This window comes from Perca flavescens, chromosome 22 (genome assembly GCF_004354835.1).
Source record: "Perca flavescens isolate YP-PL-M2 chromosome 22, PFLA_1.0, whole genome shotgun sequence".
NCBI lineage: Eukaryota > Metazoa > Chordata > Actinopteri > Perciformes > Percidae > Perca > Perca flavescens.
In genome coordinates, this window is record NC_041352.1 from 17,459,496 (window position 1) to 17,477,430 (window position 17,935).

At 39.7% G+C, this 17,935-nt stretch overlaps 1 protein-coding gene across 1 annotated transcript in view; it reads right to left on the reverse strand.

Moving 5' to 3' along the window:
- The window catches only part of ptprn2 (protein tyrosine phosphatase receptor type N2), a 119,758-nt gene that overhangs the window by 34,078 nt on the left and 67,745 nt on the right, over positions 1–17,935 (reverse strand). Inside the window, exon 11 of the mRNA XM_028569280.1 lies at positions 16,799–16,863. Coding sequence (XP_028425081.1) covers positions 16,799–16,863 — 65 coding nt within the window. The remainder of the gene's footprint in view (positions 1–16,798; positions 16,864–17,935) is intronic.

A 17,935-nucleotide genomic window follows, 5' to 3' on the forward strand; every position in this document is an offset into this window, starting at 1 on the left:
GAGCAAGACTGTTGCTGCAGCTCAATTTGGGAAGGTGTTGGAGGATTAGCTTCGAATTGTTATGGAGAGAGAAATGTATGCAAAACAAAACACATTCGGGTGTTCTGTTTTTTTTTTTTTTTATCAGATCCACCAGCAGTTATTATTATTGCTAAAATGATATTAGAAGATGTGTGAGAGAGAGAAAATATTTAGCCTAATCTGGGTTTCTACTCTTTAGTTTTTAAATGTTCTATCTCCAAGCTTATCTTTAACATTTGTAATAAAACAAAGCTCTCACATAGGCAGACCTTTGGTTTAAAAGTCTGTCGATTTGGATTCATAGTACAGTGATGTAATTTTGGTATTTTTTTTAGTTGGTACATTGCAGTTTGACTTTGTCTGCCAGTCATAAAATAGCCCGTATACTGAGATAAAATAAAAAAGGTGGCACCTTGCTCTCCTGTGTAAACTCCCTTTTAAACATCACTTGAGGTGCATAAACTTAACAGTGAGGTACATGTCTTAAATGCATTGTGTCTCAGTGAGTGTGTGAGAGAAAGAAACACAATTTTTCCTAATGGATGTTGTTCAAAGACACAAAAAGGTCCCATTTCTGGGTTTACTTGAACCATTTGAGTTGCTGTGTTTTATGCTCATCACTTGCTCAGAGAGAAACCATTCAAAGCCTGTGTGTCAGCCATGTCATTCTGGGATTTTCCCTAGATGGGCTTGTACAAATAGGCTTCTTTCTTATGTGTATCCCAGCACAGGCATTGCCCATGCCAAGTAGTTCAAAGCAGTACACATCAAGGTAAATGCTATGCCTGTCATCCTGACTATATTTAAAGCAGAGGCAAACCCACACACATGCACAACAATGTGAACTTCAAAAAGACAGTGTTGTGGCGTCATAGCCTAGAGTAGAAAATCACACCATATCTGGAAAATGATAGAACATTTTGCTACAACAAAGTGATACATATTTAGTGCTCATTTTACATTACTCATCACTTTACATGTACAGAGTGTACTGAAGTTTTACTGATGATTTACGATATACAAGTAAAACAAAGAACAGGCAACATTTCATGGACTAATCTGTATCAGATGGTATTATGAGCCAAACTGTTCAATTTCAGTCTAATACACCGTTAGCTAAGTCCCTCTTCACCTGTCAAATTTTCCATTCTTAAACAGGACATGCTAACGAGTAGGGCAAAATAGATAATACTCTTTTTGCTCTTGACTTCCTGTTTTGGAAAAGGCTAAAAAACACCACCCTCCAAACTCTTTAAATGCACAGCATCTCTTTTACTTTGTACCCCAATGTACACCGCTTTAACATCTGGAAAAATCCAAAGCTTGGACTGCCGTGAATAGTTACGTTTGCTAAGCTATAGGAGATGGCAAATGAGCTTACATACAATCATTTACATGAAACTTGTAATCCAATCACTTTTTAGGCTATTGCCAATAATGCACAGAAAAGCTAATTTGAGTGGTTATTTAAGAGTAAATATAAGCTCTGATCTTCCCTTTCAATACTGGCTTGGTTAATTCCAGAGAAGACCAAGCCGTCAAACTATGTTTGTGAAAGCCGAGTTGATTTACTTCCACTTTTTTTCTTATTCCTTATAATTCCCAACTGGTTTTAGCTGACAGTAATGATTCTTTCTACATGCAGCTGTGTTGACAATAGCAATATGTCTGACAAGGATAATGTTCAAGTTTGCTAAAGTGCCAGCCAAAAATAATTAAACTAAGTTAGCAAATGGTGCTCAAACCTAAAAATTAAAGTAAAATCAACTCAGTATCAGTAAAGATATTTGCACTGTGGCCTGAGACAGCACACATTACACTCAGATTTGCATTAATCTCAAAGACTAGAATAATTTTCAAGCTGTAATTAGTTCTTCATGAGGGATATTACGATACTGTAGGTGAGAAGTCATTAGACACCAAATAAAATGGCCAGGTCCAGAATGTGATCTGAGTTTCCTAAACCCAATCACGACATGTAATTGAAGGGGTAATACTTCATTCTATTGTGTGAAAAGATAAAAGAAGAACTGCCACTAAAAATCTCATCCAACATGTCCACAGTCAAAAACAGCAAGAATAACACCACGGTTTTAATTGTTTTGTTTTAATAGAATCCACCGTACTTTTAGACTATTATGTTCTCGGCTGGCTTTTTTTTTTTTTTTTTTTTTTTTATCTTGGTGAGAGATAAAACTGCAATTAATTTTGAAAGTGGGAAAAACAGTAAGACAATACATCAAGTCACACATGAGTGGTGACAGGCAGAGGTATGTGGGCTGCCGCAGAATAACAGAGGTAGTCAAAGGTAGCATTCATAATTGAAACCCTTGTCACAAGAGACTTAGTGGGCTGGGAGACTCTGATACTGAGACTGACAGTAAAGGGACAAAGAGAAATGTTCAGAGAAGAGTGCAGAGTAACTTCATGGGTTCAATTGGATGGGTCCTCTCTACACCTGGGTCCATATAACATCTGAAAGCCTCTGAAACACATTTCTCTGTGGCTGTTTGAACATAGCCAATGATGCTGGAGTTGATCGTCCAAAGAGTTAAAATTCCACCAAGAATCACAGAAAAATATAGAAGCGCTGCTGTTGGGGATTGAGCTCAGGTCGTGCTGGATGAGTGCTTTTTCTAAGTGCACCCTCCAGGCAGTGGAATCAGTGTGCTACCTTAACTGATTTTAGAAACTTGACTATCACACAATAGGATATCAGCTTGATAATGCTTTGAACACAATGGCTGTTGACATGTTTGCATGTCATTCAGGTCACAACACATGTCTGGGCTAAATCATGGCAGGACTTAATCGTGTCACCTAATTTAGGTTAGGTACAGCATAAACCTTAAACTCTCTGAAACAACTTGGTACCCTAGGAAAAGGTGTGCATCTGTGGCCCTTCAAGTCTGCTAAGGTATATTAGTAAAAGAATATACTTGACAGGACCTCACACTTCAGATGGCCCTCCATTTGGGTACACACTGAGGTCAGAAGAGTACTTTAAATTAATCAAATTTGGCACGTTCTCAAGGGGTGTTGAACTGCTGTTGAAGATAGCGTCCCCAGCAAATACCAGCACACTTCATGAGACCCCTGGCCTGTTTGTGTCCATGGCAGATACAGGATTTTGTAAGTCATGATGGGAGCAGACACAACCTATTCAAAACAACTGGGAACAAGAACTTCTGTGGAAAAACACAACCAATGGTCAATTACAGTGGAGGGTAATTGACCATCGTTTTTTGGCAGGCAATCAAAGTTTTTCTTATGGTCACATTTCTACAATAAATTCAATTGTGTCTGGAGTATACAGCCACCTTAATACAATTTGTATTTAAATTGCCCCCATGAGAACGCCTCTCAAGAGATTAGAATAGCCTACTGATTCTTCTAGTTTAGACTCAATGAAAACAATATTTTTCTGATCACACTGGATTAACTTTATTGGACAACCAATGCCACGTGTACCTGGGTGTTGCTCGACTTGCAGCATATTGAGGCCGCCTGCCTGAGCATACGCCCCATTGATCAGCTACAGCTTGTGTAAGAGATACATGTAGAGCCACAGGAGGCAGCGTGTGATAGGCCAAGGGTCGTTTCCCTGTAAATGCACACAGCTACAGCCTCATAAATTCTCATCAGTGTCTCCATTAAAGATTTTCCCCTGTTATCACCATGACAACGCCAGCCCAGCGTGCGCCCGCAGGGAGAGGCGTGTGTGCCTGTGTAACCCCGGGGGTTACTTTGGGGGTAACTTGGCACAGACTCCAACACCCCATACCTCTCCACTAGACTCACTCTTACTTTAGGGACAAGGGGGGGGATTGTGGAGTGGCAAGCGGCCAGGAAGGCTAGATCTGTTCCAAAGCGATCTCACTTGACAGGCACTGGCTGTGTCTGCACTGGAGGCAAGCGCTCTGATTTCTCTCTTTAATTACTGCAAATCGGAGGAGCCACAGCCCATGCTAATGAAGCCACACCAATCAGCTGGGGGAGAGTCGGGGGCTTTGCACTGCAAAACAATCCTCTGCACGAACAGAGCTGACACTCTGCCTGGCCAGCGCCGCAGCCTCCCTGTGTGTCTCTCTGTCTGTCTGTCTCACAGCTCCAGCAGATTTATAATAGTAGTCTGCCCCCGAGCCAAACCAAGCAGCGCTGCTCGTCGAAAGACACCTCTGTGAATCTCTAATGAGGCTGCTGCCCCAGCTGTACTGTAGTACGGTATCAGCCGCTTGTTTGCCATTCACATCTCCCATTGCTTTACACCACAACCTCTGACAACATTACAAAGTACGGCTGATCAGAAATTCTGAAGGCAGAATTAATTATGATTTATGTCAAGATTTTGATGGCTCTGTAACGTAATAATACATTGACGGCTCATTATTGTAAATGCATATAATCAATCTAGCCTATTTTCACCCACAAACATAATTACACTGTATGGCCTTTTGTGAAGCTGTGATGATGTCTTTTTCCACTCCTTCAAAGTGAATAATGTAATTAATTGTGACTTACATATGATTACATGTGTTCATGGACCTGGATTGCCAAGATCCTTTTGCCTTTTGCTGTTTCCAACAATGAAATGCAATTCCTTCCATTAGTTCTTGATGTTGACAAAGCTTTGAACAATGACACATTTTATGTGTTCTTTTTTCTTAAAATTATACATATTAATTCCCAAAGTGGGAGAGGTTGGGTTTCTTGAGTCATTTGTCCATGCTCTAGATAAAATGTGCATGAATATGTTTAAGTCATTACTGTTTGACATACTGTTATTGTTATTTTAAAGCTGCGGACATGTTTCTGTGCTCTGGTGTAAAGTATGATTCAGGCTTGGTGTACTTGTAGCAGCTTCTGTTCATGAGCAGGTAATCCTGTTTTTGTACAGATATCCACCTGCACCCCGTCGGGTGTTTGCTGCATCTGTGCATTTGCCGCTAATTCTCGACATGATGAGCATGTTTGTGACTGTCAATAGGCATGTTGGCATGGACATGACTGTGATATGTAAAGCAAAAATCCCATCACAACAGGATGCTTCTCCAGTTCACAGCACACTATCAGATGTCTGATCTTTGCCACTGCTTTTTAGCTTCACACATTCGCCACGTTTGCAATGATTGCATCATATATTAGGATGAAAGACAATATATACTGTAGCAATCACATTAAGGAATTGGCTTCGGTTCATGGCTAAAGGGTCTAATTATTCTCAGTTATTGATGGATATTAGACTAAATTAAATAACAGATCCAGGTAAAGAAAAAAACATAGTTTCAATTTCTGCAAATTTCTGCCAGTTTTGATTTAAATGCAATATATTGTTGCACTCCAGAGAAAACCATGTGTCTCATACATGGTTTTCCCAGTAGTGAAATGAGTATAGTATATAGAGTAAATTAATACATTAATATATACTTACCTATATACAATTTTATAGTTGAAAAACCTATTTTGAGAGAAATATCACATGAGAGGATCTGGTATGCGAGTAGCCATTTGAACTGAAATCTTATAGCTACTGTATGTGTTATTTTAACAGGTATAATATTTTTCAATAGCAAAGATTGATTTTTTTTTTATGGCTATCAAGACTCTGATTTATGGAGTGATAAAAAGAGAAATCCAAAATCCCCTCTGTAAAAACCTTTGACTCTAATATGTCAACAAAATGAAACAAGAATTTGGAATCTAGCTTTATCCAATGTTCAGATGTCAGTTCTGTATGCAAGTTAGTGCATTTTAGCAAGATAATGCCTCATTTGCATATTTAATGCAAAGGAGTTTAATAAATTACAATTTTCCACCGCGAAAGGCACGAACGGCTTTCTGGAGGACATCCACCAGACCAGCGGGCGCTCGTTGGATTGTTGTCCGCCGCGGCAAGCGAGTAGGGCGGGGAGGAAGCAGAAGCAGGGACGCCGGCCGGGCCTGCTAGCCCGGCTAAGGAAACTAACACACAGATCGCCACTGCCAATACTCCCACTCACCAACGCCAGATGGATCACACACAAAATGGATATATATGCTACAAATACACACTACTGCGTGTGGCTTATCACAGAAGCCTGCCTGGCTGAACACACTCCCTCCTGGACGGCAGCTACCAGCTAGCACGACGAGCTAGCAACCGGCAGGAGGTATGAGTTGAAAACACATCTTGTTGTCATGTAAGAGCCCTGTTCATGTTGCACAAACATTTTAATTGCATTTAATTGCATTAGCTAAAACTACCGTTTTAGCTAACTGGGAGCTATGGGCATTAGCTGCAGCAACTCCAGTTTGCTAAGACCGATTCTGTTCGTTTTTTTTTTTGCTATCGACAGTACTCACATATTTATAGTGATCAAGATTAACGTAAAATTGCCCAGAGTTCTCCTTTAATGTCAGTAATCAACTAGGGAAGTTTCATGGTGATATCTATTAGTTAACTTTTTTTCCCTTCACCTGGGGTGTCTCCCCTTAAATATTTACTGTTGTGTCTTAATATTGCCAGGCCATTAAAGCAGAATATTTTCAAGCAGTAAATACAACCAGTATAGATGTTGTAAAGCAACTTATAAGCAGAGTGGTCTAGTTTCATTTCATGCTTTATCACCACGGATGGAAGATATTAATACCGCCTCCCAAGTCAAGGTCATCATATAAAAGACCATAACAGCTCATCAAGCAATTTAGTTGACCTTGCCATGCCAAAAGTAACTAGCAGTTACAGCAGGATTCACAATTACAGTCAATTAAAGTCAATAAAAGATGATATGACAGTTGATTACATTTAATTTGCTGAGAGCAAAGTGGTTTTAGTATTGTGCGCTCACTGAGCAATAATTAATCGCTTTACATCAATCACAAACTCAAAATGTGTAGTTTGCTAAAAAGAAAGCTATGACTAATTTATACATGATCATTATATCAAGAATATTAAGATGAACATATGACTACAATATATTCTTTCATCATATATCATATTTTTTAAAATACTTTTTAAAAGACTTCAGCAGCAAAATCTGACCAACACTCCTCTCAATTCAAACCGCATTTCCAACAACTAAACCCTACAGATAGACTTAGAATTTACTTAAACACATACTTCTGCCCTAATTTTGTTGTGATGTTAAAAAGATTACCATGGGCCACCGGTTAGCCTGCAGCAAATGCTTTTCCTGCTGCTGTCAACGCTAAGGTGCCAGATGCGCTAGGCAAGTAGCCGCATGATAAATGGCAGAAGGTGAGAGCTCTGTGACTGGGACCGGGAGCACCCTGCCCCTGCATCCTGCTGCCAGTCCCTTGACATGCAGCTCGTCAGGCCAAATGGCAGCCACATCCCCCTTCAACGCTGACATTTAAAACCTCTGCCATGCTATCCAGCTGTGGACACTGCAGGTCTCCCCCCCCTACCCTCAGTTTCCCCTAGGCACCCAGCCCTCAACCCCACTGCTGCTTCTGCCAGACATCAGTTGACAAATTACCATAAACAGCTTTTGTTCAAACAAATGTGGCATTGTTTACGATGAAAGTGCATGATGATGTTATATCTGCAGATCTAAGTTAAAAAGGGGGCAGATTACTGGTATTTATAAATGAGGAGGTGTAGGCCTATTGTATGAGTCAGACACATCTTATAAGTTATTAGCGGTAGAGTAAGTGGCTCTGTCCTGCTCTTTATTGGAGGAAGTTTGAATGCCACCAAACCTAGCTAAACCTGTCAGCTGAGACAGTGTTATGTTTGCTAAAATATTTGCTAGTCCTCATCCTAAAAGCCTTTTCTCTTGTAGCGTTGTTACGTGAAAACATACTGTTTGAAAATGCAAACAATGAAGCATCAATCTAACCTCCGTCTTGCTTAACCTATTGCGTTTACTAAGTAGCTCAGCAGAATAATATTAAAATGAAATAACAGTCTCATCTTATATCGTCTCTTATAATACCTTTATTACTAGGACCAACACGTGTTAAACTGCATTATAAGAACAATGCTATTTTTTTTATTTCCGTCTTCTACATGAATCATGAGGATGTAACATTCTGCTTGGGACATGGAGCTTTAGCCTCAATCTGTTAGCATGTAGCCATCAAGTGCATTCTGTATTTATGAGACTTTTTTCTCAATTTGCCTCATGAAGCTAATGTTAGCTTAAGTATCTGGCTAGTTATAACTGACTTTTTGCTTTTGTCTACCTGTGAAATCAAAAATACATGGATCAAAATCAGTGTTAAATTGCATTTGCCATGCAAAAATATAAAGATTGACAGGCCTAGGAACAGTAACCAGGAGGGTTGGTTGGGGCTTAGCTAACAGTCAATTGTTCGTCTCGACACTTATGCAATACTTAGAACTAACACTGAAAATAACCACTAAAGAGAAAAATCGGGGAAACAAACCAATTAATCTATTATAGCATTAATGTGTGCACATTTGGATAAAAAAAAAAATAGTTAATTCCTCTGAACACCCACACAGGTGATTTCAGTTATTCTGGCTCATTCAGGCTCAGGTTGAGGGTGGGCCAGAGCTTAGATGGGAATTTATTACATTACAAATTTCATGTACCAATAAGATTGATAAAGCTGTCATTTATCCTACCCTAACAGGTGCAACAAAGCTAATAGGAGCTCAGGAATATGTCAATCAATCAGTCTGTACACACCCACACAGTCCTGAGAAGAGGTCCAATCAGCCAGAATAACTGAAAACACCTGTGTGGGTGTCAAGAGGTCCAACCGCTGAATAGCAGTTCATGTTAGGGACCTCACTGATGCATTTTCACACATTTTATAGGCTTTATTTCCAGTGTGGTATTGTTTTTAAAGCTGCTTTAGGATCCAGTAGCAGTCTACCAAGTACTACTAGAAATTACCAGTAGCACAGAAATCATAAGCTGTCCTATTCCAGGGAGAAATGAGTTCAATGATCACCACATAGGGAATTTACTGAGGCGAAGATGGAATAGAAGCAGCAGGGTGTCCAGTCTGGTTGCAGTCGTGAGTCATTATTTCTTCTTAAAATATGCCAGGCCGGTCAACCTGCACCCACAAGGATGTCATTGGAGCAATTAATCTCATGGAACTATTCAAATCTTGAATATTTATTTCATTTGGACTGCACCCTAAAACCTACTGTTTGGGTGAGAATTATCGAAAACAGCTAAATCGGTTATCTTTTTTTTATTTTTTATTTAATGTTTATTTGGCAAGGACAAATGCATAGAACATTGCTTTATAAAGAATACAAAATAGATGCCATGCATACAGGTTTATAGCCGTGACTAATTTGCAACCCCTGTATCTGGTTAGGAATTATAAGGTAACGCATATGTAATTCCAATCCCACACATACTGTGTATGTACTGTATATTTGAATAGGCTTAAACTGCAATGGTGAAAGCACAGCTACTTTGACTAAAATCGAAAGAGCTGATTTTTTTCTCAGGTCAGAGTGAAAGCTCAAGGGCCTCTCTTGATCCCTTTCTGCAGTAGCTGCTTTGGGCCTGTTTTGTTCATCAATTAGTTGGCAACTATTTTGATAGTTGATTCATAATTTTATTCATTATTATAAGATGAAATGCCAAACATTCTATGGTTCCAGCATCTAATGTAATGCTTGATGAGGATTTAATGCTTTTCATTATCATGTATGATCGTAAGCTGAATATCTTTGAGTTTTGGACTGTTATAAAACACACGGGGAAAAAATAAACTAGAAGGACATTCACTCAGAGAGTGCAGACCTCCGCCAAGGCTTGCCCTAACTTATAATGTTAATGCATCTCATTTTTTTCCGATTATTCCTAAACCACATGAATGCAACACAAACACTCTATGTTGCAATGTTAACAAAAGTGAAAAATTATTCATATATCTTCCCCGTTAATCGGATCAGCTCCAAAAGTTAATGAGTTCTTCCTTGGCAGACAAACAAATAAACCGACAGACCAACTAACAAACAAACAAACAAACAAACAAACCGATAAACCAAGATTAAAACAAAAATTCCTTGGTAGAGGTAATAATTGTTAGTGGCAGCCCGACTCCATACAGAAAGAAGCCTGAAACCAAAGACCTTCTTGCTTTGAAGAAACAATGCTAACCATTGTTAGTTAACACTATTTTGAGTTATTGGGAGAAATGCAGGAAAACATTGACTGGAAAAGAATGAATGCTTGAAAGCACTGATCACAGATTGAAGATTTATTTATTAATCAGTGAATTTTGCTTCAATTTTATCCAAACCTCCATAACACCTCCAAGGCAACCTTGGTGTTGAGCTTATTATTTTAGAGTATACCAGAAAAGAAATCATATTTAATTCCTTACAAAAGGCGGAAGAAGTGCCCTTCAACCAGCTGAGTAAAAATACCACTGTGACCGTACCAACTATACACAGTGCCCGTACCTCTCTTTAAGGCAGCGGAACATAAAAGAAAGAAAAGGTAGGAGAGTAAACACTTTACATTCTGACACTTAAAAACAGACAAGTGCACCCTCACCCGGGGGAACACACACGTCATGATATATAGAGAGGCAAATACCAAACTGCAAGGCATGGTATCAAAGGCATTTCTGCAGTCCAAAGGTCAGGTGATGGTAAAAGGTTGCTGAGAAACGGAGCTGCTGGACGGTCTTTCATCAGTGGGAGGCAGCTGGAGTCGCCAAAGAGGCAGTGTTAGTCAGGGCTCCAGGCACAGTGGGGCTGCTCCAATATGACATTTCACATCCAGATCTGCCACAGTAATGGCATTTTAGCCACTTTTAAAACAGCCAGATTGGCCTTCCTGCACTGTTGAAATTTTTATAGATGACACATTTTTTCATTGTTTGGGTTTTATTACAGTGTCTGAAGGAGATTGGATAGATTGTCAATGTGGAAAAGGCAATTCACGGCCAATGTAGAATTGATTTGATGACGCAAATACAAACACAGTACATACCCACTATACAACACAAGGATGGGTAGAAAATATCTCTCATTTCCTCTGAGCAGCCAAATTCACACTTAAATGAGAATAAGAGATCTTGAAAATGAACATAAAAATATATTTTTCTCATCTTGTGGTTCTTTAGAAAAAAAAAATTCTTGCAAAACCAGCGTGGGGAAATATGTTTTGAAGTAAAGCATATATACAGTAGCCATGCCATTATATGATCAATTTTTTTCAGCCTGTGTATCTGTCTCTTCTCTCTGGTCCCCTCTGAAATGATTTGTCCCATTCGCTTGGAGGAATTGCATTTGCTAATGGCTGCACATGGTATTTGTTAAGTGGTATATGTTACAATATTCAGACATTGTTAGATTAAAGGAAAGCAAAATGCACTGATATTGCCTGACAACCATACGCATAACATAGTAATACAAATCTGTAAATAAATCTTCATGTGAAAAAGTGTTCCAGAAAAACAAAATGCTAATTTAATGTGATCATTCCTGTACCAGAAGTTATTGGATCATATTGAGTGCATTAAGGGTGACTGTACAAATGTAGGTTTTGTTGCTTAAGTTTCCATTGAATTGTATTTAACATAGAAATGACACATGATGATCAACTGACGGTACATTATATGAAATGTACATTTGCAACAGAAATAGGGACAAACACTAACATAAATATTTTACTCCAGTCATGCTTGTGGCTCTGTGAGGCTGCATTTGCTTGTACTTGCTGTGCTAATGTTAGCGTGCTAACATGCTCTAAATGACAATGCTGACATGCCTACTGTATGTTTAGCAGGTATTTTAACACCATTTATGTGTGTTAGCATGCTAACATTTGCAAATTAACTCAAAGTACAGCTGAGTATCATGGGAATGTCATTAGCTTTACAGGTATTTGGTCACAAATAGGCGTGCAACGGCTCACAAAACTTACGGTTCGGTTCGGATCATAGTTTTCAGTCACGGATCGGATCAATTTTCGGATCAGCACAAAACGGGGGAATTTAAAAGATTAAAAATGTAATGACAATAACTTATAACAATAATAACTTATTTCACCAGTAAATTGCTGTTGAACGACAAAAACAGATGAGAAAAGGGTGTTTTACAATAACTTTGAGTGCATCACGATGTTTTCCAGTTTTCAAGTAAACGCAATTTAGTCCTGTCTATGTTGTTTTTCCAACAACAGCAGTGACCAAGTGCTAGTTTGTGTCTTTAGCAGCAGACGGTTGTACGTCCCGCTGTTGGCATCCTCTACAGTGAAATACAGTCACACTTTTACACCATTTAGCTGTCAGCTTTTTAACCATGTTTAATCCAGTTACTAGCTAATGGTAGTCTAACATTACCTGCTGCCAAGTATAACGTTAGTGTTAACTAGCGTGACATGCAGTGATGCTTCTGTTGCCTCTAACATCTGTTTAGGATCATCAGAAAGCAGCACAGGCATTTATGAGGCACCAAAATGAGGCACCGTAATCTGCGTTGCTATTCCGTCCGGTGGATACCGATCGTTTAGGGACCGGTGCCATATTAACACCGCATTTAACACCAGGGCTTTAAACCCCCTATTTTCAGGTAACTCAACTACCAACTGCAGCTTAAATTGCGTTGCCTGTATCTTTTCACGGCAACCCTAAATAGAGATTTATTAGCCTACTTTAAGTAACAGCGACAGTAAAAAAATATTTCACACTATTATTATGGTTAAACATTGCAATTAATTTGCGGTTCACATGCATTCCGAACCGTAAGTGATTATCTGTATGGACCACGGAACTATGGTCCGTTACAATACTAGTCACAAACCAAAGAACTGATTCCCTGGTGGCTAGAGAAGAAGTTAAGGGATCACCAAAGTTGATAGGATACATCGTCTGGCCACCATGGACATCTGTACCAAAAGTTGTGCCAATCCATCCTGTAAATGTTGAGATATTTCAGTCTGGACCAAAGTGGTGGACTGATGACTGACTGACTGACTGACATTGCCATCCTTAGAAACATACCCCTAGCATGGCTAACAAAAATAAATTTTAATTTCCATTTTTATGGATGAAATAAACTTGACTTGACTTGAAAGATAGTAGTTTATAAAAAGATGTAAACATTCTTACTATAAACTGGTTTGCTGTTGACGAATCATACTTGAAACCTGATGCACCGTCGTATTGTTTGAGGAAGCCTGTCAGAGCAGATGTGCTCTTGCATTAATTATGGCACAGGATATGGGAAAGAAAGCCTTCAAATCCAGTGTAAGGGGGCATCATTACATGTGACCTTTCTCTGAGATGAGTTTTGCCTCTGTGCCTCTGCACATAGTTCTTTCATTAGAAATACAACGTGAGCTTTCAACCACCATAAAATGATGGCATTCTCCAACAGTTTCTCTAGATTGTCACATGACAAGATTATAAACTAATGTTTATTTCACCTGCATCCACTTCCTTTAACTAGAGTAAGATCAAATGGAAAACCAATGACTTAAACAGTCACACACATGTCATGAGCACTTAAGGCCTATAAATACCAGTCACAGTATGCATTAAAGACACTGTAGACACACAAATATTTATACAATACACATTTACTGTAGCCAGTACACACACGTGCACAGTGCAGAGACTCCTTGCCTGCCATATATGATTTACATTTAGTTGTTGAATAATCAGTTGACATGCAGCTAAGGGAATTCTATACTTAATGAGAGCCTCTTCACAAGGTTTTTCTGGAGTTATCTCGAACAGGAGAACTCTGTCAAAATGTCAATGAATCTTAATTTAACTACCAACGTAATCACATAGGGACCATCTCATACTGTGCAGGCAGGCCAAATCTGGAGATATGCGCATCCATGTTGCAGTGTATTTGGAAATATTGGCATGAAGAAAATGGAAATCTGGGAATACATTACCATTGGTTCTATACAGATGTGCAGTTTAACATGTTTTACAGATCATTAGGCATTCTAACTGTTCAAAGCAATTTCTAATTAAGCAGGTATATTATAAATATTTATATATAATATTAATATTTTACTCTATTTACTTATTTTCTCAGCTTCTGAAGTTTAGTTTAATATTTAACTTCAGAAAATATTTAGTGATTAAATATCCCTTCACAAGCACTAAGTAAGATTTTAAGGGCATTAAATCACTTCTTCAGTACACAGGAAGCTATTTCCAAGCTTCAGATTTGTTATTTCTATCCTTTGGCCTCACATACGGTATAGGATTGTAGAATACTTTTTCTGACTAACCATATCAAGCAAGCTCGCAAGAAACATCTGACCCACATGTCCCTCCCTTTCAAAAAACATCTTTCTGAGCCTCCCTTTTATTCCCTCTCCATGCTCCCCACTGGTACCAGCCATGCTGTGTCTATGGCTGCCAGTGAAAGCAACCCTTTTTGCCTAATGCCTGGTCGCTGTCTCCAGCATGGAGGGGTTGACTCACCGACCCCCCTCCTGCACGGAAGAAGATACGAGGAGGCGGTGAGGGATGCACGGTCACAAAGCTTTGTGCAGTTTAGGAACGATGCTAGTTGAGGAAACAATGTATGGTATGATCTGCCAGGTCTTATTTCCAAACATAGAGTACTAAGTGTCTGAAGATAGCACGGATATATGTATTTATGTGTGGTTTCAATGCAGTATGAATTCAGACGGTGGACCCAGTTGCTGCTAAAGCTGCAAAGAGGCCACATCATCAACCATGCATTTCTTTCCACTTCACTTCTTTTTTTTCCCTCGCAGTTTTCACACATTTACAGGACTCACAAATTGCTGTGAGAGGACCTCCATTTGCCTTTCGGGTTTCCACAAGAGTGCAGCTCCCACTTGGGAAACAGCTGTTAGTAAGAATGATACTCATTATCATTGCTTATGCCCCAAACATACATACATTATTTGGGAAAAACTAAGTAGTATTTTTTCTGTTGTTCTTTTCACTTTAGAAAGCCAACTTCCCTGTGATCTATAACAGAGTAGATATCGCTCAGCCTATTGATTGATGTCTCCTTCCCCCCACTTTGACATTTGCTTATCCTCGTCCGCATCTACCTCTATTGACGTTTGCTCTATCTGGACATCTTCCTAAGCTGTTTTGTCATTTGTCACCTCTTAAATAAAAATGGAGGAGGGCGGTTGTCAGAGATAAGACTTAATGATACCAACCACATTGATGGTTTTATACAAGCTTGTGGAAAGAATACTGTCTGTGGAAAGTACAGATGCTTTGCTTAATTTCCAGCTTCATACCTCTTATGGATCCACTGAGCAATTTTACTCAGCATATTTCTATTTTTGCCACTAATAAGCAGACTAAAGAAGACCCATACTGCAACCTCCAGCCATGCATTCACTCATAACTGTGGACAATTAACTGACAGCAGGCTTTTGGTTTAACACCTTTTAAACTAATGTATTTAAAGAGCCCACTCCACAGGCTCTCCTGTCAAAAGCTACTATTTTCCCGACTTACCCTCAACTCTCCACTACTTGGATACAAACTGGTGAGATCACACACATCCACATTAGAGCTGTTGCTAATAAAACGCCCTCTGAGTGAGTTTTCAGGGTTTATTCTTTGCCAACTCTTTATTTGTAGTACAGTAAATGCCGCACTTCCCTGACATGCATTTCTACAAACAGTATCTGCCGTAGATTTTCTCCCCATGAGGTAGAAGACAGATTCTTCCTTTCCTCCCTCCCTCTTTCCATCCAACCCTCCCTCACCCTGGCTCCTGCAGAGAGGCTATTATTGCAGCTAATTATCTACAAATAGGCCCAATATGACAAACACAGCCCTATACCAGTGCTGGCTAAGCGCAGGAATCTGTCTGAGTGGGAATAAAAGAATAAAAAGGAGGCGAAGAGAGGCAGACAAAGAACAGGACAAAAGTCACAGTGAAGAAAAAAAAATGGGATTCAGAGATAATTTAGAAGAACGTGATAAAGACACAATGTGGAATAAGATGATAGAAAATGCGGTGCTAAAAAAGATATAAGTGGGAGGCAGATGGGCGAAGAAAGGCAGTGACACCAAAAGGGAGACAGCATAGAAGGGACTAACACTGGGAAATGATCTTGTCTATACAGTGTGTGACGGTTGTTGCCAATGGCAACTGTCCTGCATTGCACAGGCCACATCCATTTAGCTCCCAGCATGCCTCATGATCAGGGCAACTCAGGGGTCTAAGGCTGCCTCTCTCATTTCCATAGAGAAATTCATTTACCAGGCGAGCATGGAGGGCTATGATGCATCAATGGGTGCTTGATTAGATCCTTACCGCTGATACATATGAATATTTATCAGTGTACAATGAATACACATTTACTCTCCTTTCATCTGGATCATCCTGAGTGTCCTCCTGCTCTTCTCTTAATTCTCTCCAATGAATATGTCACAGGAGCATCAAGGCTCCCGACAAAGTGACAGCACTCAAGATAATCTGGTTATTGTTGCTCTTCTGTGATGATCAACACTTACTTTATGTTTTTACAATATGCATCAAGCTTTTGTCTTGTTGTGTTTTATTTGCCATGGTGACAACAGCTCTTAGTGACCTAAAGGAAATGAATACGGGGGACGATAATCAAAGCAACGTACTTAAAAGGATGTGTGTTTGGAATTCATTGTTGCTGCAGATTAGTGTTTGGCTGCACAACTGAAACTGCAGGTGTGATCCGGATGCCAAGACAAGCTGGAATCACAGAGTTATTCCCATCCCATGAGCCCAAACACAGAAGACGCACACAATCACAAGGACACCCACTTTTTTTTTTCTTTTACACACAGAGCTGAACAACAAATATTTTTAGTGAGTATGACTTACATCACTAACTCCGGCCTCCACTATCTTCAGGCCTGTCTCCTTCTCCAGCTGCTGCTTCTGTTGGACTGCACGGGAGACAAAAGCAGAGGAGGTGTTGAGTATGAGCAGTGGATGACAAAGTAGCAGATTTTTCAGTTCCTGAGGCAAAACAAGTGGTCAGTGAAACTGAGAATGATGCAATGGATGTACAGTAACAGCATGAGTCAGATGTCAAACTGGTCAGAGAAAATCACCAGCCACTGCACATACACACAAACACAGAAATTCTTCATCAAGAGGAGAAAGGGGGAAAACACTATCTTGAGGGTAAGACAGAAAGTTGTACTCCTGCTGACATGAGTCTGTGGTGGCACTTGTGGAGGAATGATACGGTGTGTGGGCAGTAGGCCTATGGCGGGTAAGAGCCTACAGCCATGCTAGTGGCTTGGTGAGGCTATACTTAGGCACAGAGAGCCTTTCAGCTAAATGCTAATGCCAGCATGTTGACATGCTCATAATGACAATGCTAACATGCTGATGTTTAAGCTGGATTTATGGTTGACATAAGGGCTTAAGGGGAGGAGGTTTGATTTACTGTTTGTTGTTTGTTGTCGGATTTCACCCGTTGATATCACCACTGCAACACCAGACATATGTACATGATCAGGTCATATCGCGCTTCTATTTTCCCCGCAGTAACCCAAATTTGTGAATATGGAACTATTCCATGTGGTCGCTGTATTTATGTTGTTTTCATTCACTGTGATAGCGAGCGGGGCCCGCATTAGCAGGAGATAGATAGATAGATAAATTTGATAGATGGGCATTACTGAAAAGAAGTCTTTAGATTAGCATTTTCAATGTTCCTGCTGACCAATCCCAGTTCTTGCAGTTCCCACATGCCATTTCTGTAACAACCATTGCCCTGATGTGTAGTTAAAGTTTTGAGGAGGTGCATGTCAGCTGCAGTGTAGCCTACAGCCTCACTGTGTAGCTGCCGTAAGTACGCAGAAGCATTAATGAACAGGTATAATGTTCGCCATCTTGCATGTTAGCATGCTAACATTTGAGAACAATGTTAAGAACAGCTATGGCTAATGGAAGTATCATTAGTTTTTCAGCTTTTGTGGTGGTAACATTTTAATTGTGACCTGCTGA